Genomic DNA, 3093 nt, shown 5'->3' with positions numbered 1-3093 from the left:
TCCTATATAAGAAAAAGAAAACGCAAAGAGAGTAAAGTGGTAATGGGAGTACGAGAAGTCATGGAAGAAGTGATTGCTGAACTCAGTGCCAAAGAAGAAGTAAAAACTGTTATGGAAGAAGCAATCACTAAACTCGCTATCAAAGAAGAACAAAGAGGTCAGGAATTTCTCTGTCTTTATCTCTCTTTCTCTCAAAATTGCGCACATATTTAAAAATAATCAGAGATTGATGCCAAATGTTGCTTATGATTTTGATGTTTAATAAGCAGAAATAATAAGGGAACTAAGGGATCGTCCACCTGCTCACTATCTGTTTAAGATCGAAAACTTCTCTAAACTTTCTGATGCAAAGGTCGAGAATTTTCAATCAAGTGATTTTAAAGTTGGCGGATACAAATGGTGGGTTTTAATTTTAATTCCACCGTTTTTTTTTTTTTTTTTTTTTTTTTTTTTTTTTTTTTTTTTTTTTTTTTTAAAGAGCTAATAGGGTTTAACTGCATTTACTCTACTAATGGATTACTAGCCAAACAGCTTAGGCTAGGTTTGGTTAGCCATAATGTAACTTAATGTAATGTAATCAAAGGGATTCTAGAATCTAGAAATGCCTTTGCTTACATTATTTATTTTATTGCTCTTGTTTCACCAATATGCTGAGTTGCTATATATCACTCTACTAGAGTAGGTTAATATTTTTTTCTTTAAGATATTGCTCAGTTGCTGCTGATGTTTTGTATAATGTAAAGAAATTACTGTATTATATTTTTCTTTCTTATTATCTACATTATGCAATGCAGTTACATTTCTTGTTCAAAAATTTCTATAATTAAACTTTCAAAATACAATTTACATATCGTGTGGATCAAATCAATGAGGACTTCCAAATGAATTTCGATTTATACCAAATATGAAACATATGCATTTACAAATAAATATCATAAAAGTTTATGAAATTCATTTATGTCATAAAATATGTTTATATTATAATTATAAATACTGTTAACTTTTTGTATTTGATTGCGCTAATTTTTGTTAGGCCAATGAGCACTACGTTACATTTTTCACTATTTTTTTGGTGCAGGAGGCTGTCTCTTTACCCTGAGGGAAGTAAGAAAAAAAATGGAGATAAACACCTATCTCTATATTTAGCACTATCCAATTCAAATGGATTACCCTTCGGTAGTGAGGTTAATGCTTTCTTCAAGTTGTTTGTTTATAATCAAATTGAAGATAAGTATTTGGCTGTTCAAGGTACTATATAGTTGATTTATACATACTCTGCCATAATTCAACTGTTATCTATTTTCATCAATTTACTGAACTATCTATATGCTTTGATCTTTTGGGTTAGATGGTAAGGAAACAGCAAGGCGTTTTCGTGGAATGAAAACAGAATGGGGTTTTGACCAATTTATGTCACGTGATGCTTTTCATGATGCTTCAAATGGATACCTTATTGATGATTGTTGTGTATTTGGAGCTGAGGTTTACATAATGGAAAAATGTACTTGTAAAGGTGAGTGCATGTCTATTGTGAAGGAGCTTGCTAACAACACCTTCACTTGGATTGTCCAAAGTTGGCAAAGCAAAGAAAGTCATAGGTCCGAGGTGTTTGATATTGGTGGGTATAAATGGTGAGTAAAGACGTGTTTTATAGCTTCAAAATTGACGAATAACTTCATTTTTGCTATGTGCTATAATTTGTTTCTTTTCAATTTCATTTAGGAAGTTAGTGCTTTATCCCAATGGGACTGCGACAGAGATAGGCAAGAGCTTGTCCATGCTTTTATACTTGGAAGATTCAGTAACAAAGATTAATGCTGAATTCATTCTACGTGTAAGGAATCAAGGTTTTGGAAAACATAAAGAAAAGAAAGGTGAGTGCCATGGGCCTAAGAATAAGTTATATTTCTCATATATTCCAGCTTATAGTAAATTCTATAAGATTTTATAAGAGGTTAATAAGAAAGGTGGGTAGAATTTGGACTCTGGACATTTTTGTTCAATGTGCTTTGATACTAAAAGAAGAAACCGCTAACCTAAAAGCTCAAACTTCTAGGCGAGGATTCAGTAATAGTTTATATTTCTAAACATTTCTCTGCTTGAACAATAATCATGAAGAAAAGCCTTTTTCTGTTTCAAAAACATTGTTTACTTCTGTTTTTGTGGGTTAATTTTATTATTTCTGATGTTCTGTAGTTACTGGTCAATTCTGTACTAAAACCAACGCCTGGGGTCACCATGATCTAATTCCTCTTAGAGATCTCAAGAATGCATCGCAGCGATTCATATATAATGATACCGTGGTTGTTGAAGTCCAAATGCTTTTCATCACAGTGGTCAAGGAGTTTTCTTGAAGATATTGTGGTGCTAGCTACACTTTCTGACTTTTGGAGTATGAAAAATAAAAAAGAAGAAGAAAATACAATTTGCCGAATTAGAAGACACAAATATTAGCTAAACTTGAATGTTTTTGAGTATGTTTTCTCCAGGTTGAATGTTCTTAATTGGCACTTTTATAATTTTTCCCTCCTTTCAAAGATGGAAATGGTTTTAAACTTAGGCAATATTGAATTTTTATTTTTTGTTTTCTTTGTGCCATGGCAGTGATATGAATTTGTTAGTTCAATCTTCTCCTCAAAATATATGACAATCTTAAGGTCCAATTTAGTGGTCTCGTAAGCTCTCTTGTGCTCAAGCATAATGTTTGTTAATTGTTATCCCTGATTGATGATTGCAAATAATTTAAGCAAAAAAAGAAAAATCCATGTTATCAATGGGAAGAGCTATCATCTGATTTGAGCTCTTATATCTCAGAAATTATCATTCAAGCAATAAAATTCCATGCAGTTGATGATAACGTTGAGAATCATTCAAAAGCTGCTTTAGGTTATGGTCTAAATCTTCAAACAAAAATTAAATAATTGGCAGCCTCCCATGGTTGATTTTTTGGAAGTTACTGTTTATTCCATGTAGTTGGTGAAATTAGTTACTCGGGGATTGTTTATTTGGGTTGAATGTTAGAATTTGAATCAACAGCTTATTAAATTGAATGATGAAGCTGTGTTATTATTTGGGTTGAATGTTAGAATTTGA

At 31.7% G+C, this 3093-nt stretch overlaps 1 protein-coding gene across 1 annotated transcript; it reads left to right on the top strand.

The window, feature by feature from the left end:
- Positions 1-2589, top strand: LOC149495485 (uncharacterized). The gene is made up of 6 exons (XM_089723048.1): positions 1-157; positions 270-399; positions 1079-1248; positions 1349-1631; positions 1723-1874; positions 2197-2589. Exons 1-6 carry the CDS (start codon positions 43-45, stop codon positions 2352-2354), a joined length of 1008 nt encoding a protein of 335 aa, XP_089579174.1. The 5' UTR covers positions 1-42; the 3' UTR covers positions 2355-2589.
- Positions 2590-3093: the final 504 nt, after the last annotated feature.

The sequence above is a fragment of the Jatropha curcas genome, chromosome 6 (genome assembly GCF_041381405.1).
Source record: "Jatropha curcas cultivar XTBG-Jc1 chromosome 6, XTBG_Jcur_1.0, whole genome shotgun sequence".
In the NCBI taxonomy this organism is placed as follows: domain Eukaryota; kingdom Viridiplantae; phylum Streptophyta; class Magnoliopsida; order Malpighiales; family Euphorbiaceae; genus Jatropha; species Jatropha curcas.
Note: the sequence above shows the minus strand (reverse complement) of the source record. Positions and strands in the feature narration are given on the sequence as shown.

Bases quoted from the DNA above. Each gene is read 5' to 3' on its own strand.
- LOC149495485 (XM_089723048.1), top strand. From the start codon at position 43: ATGGGAGTACGAGAAGTCATGGAAGAAGTGATTGCTGAACTCAGTGCC. The intron at 1,249-1,348 runs GTACTATATAGT...CTTTTGGGTTAG, and splicing joins TAAGTATTTGGCTGTTCAAG to ATGGTAAGGAAACAGCAAGG. The intron at 1,632-1,722 runs GTGAGTAAAGAC...AATTTCATTTAG, and splicing joins GATATTGGTGGGTATAAATG to GAAGTTAGTGCTTTATCCCA.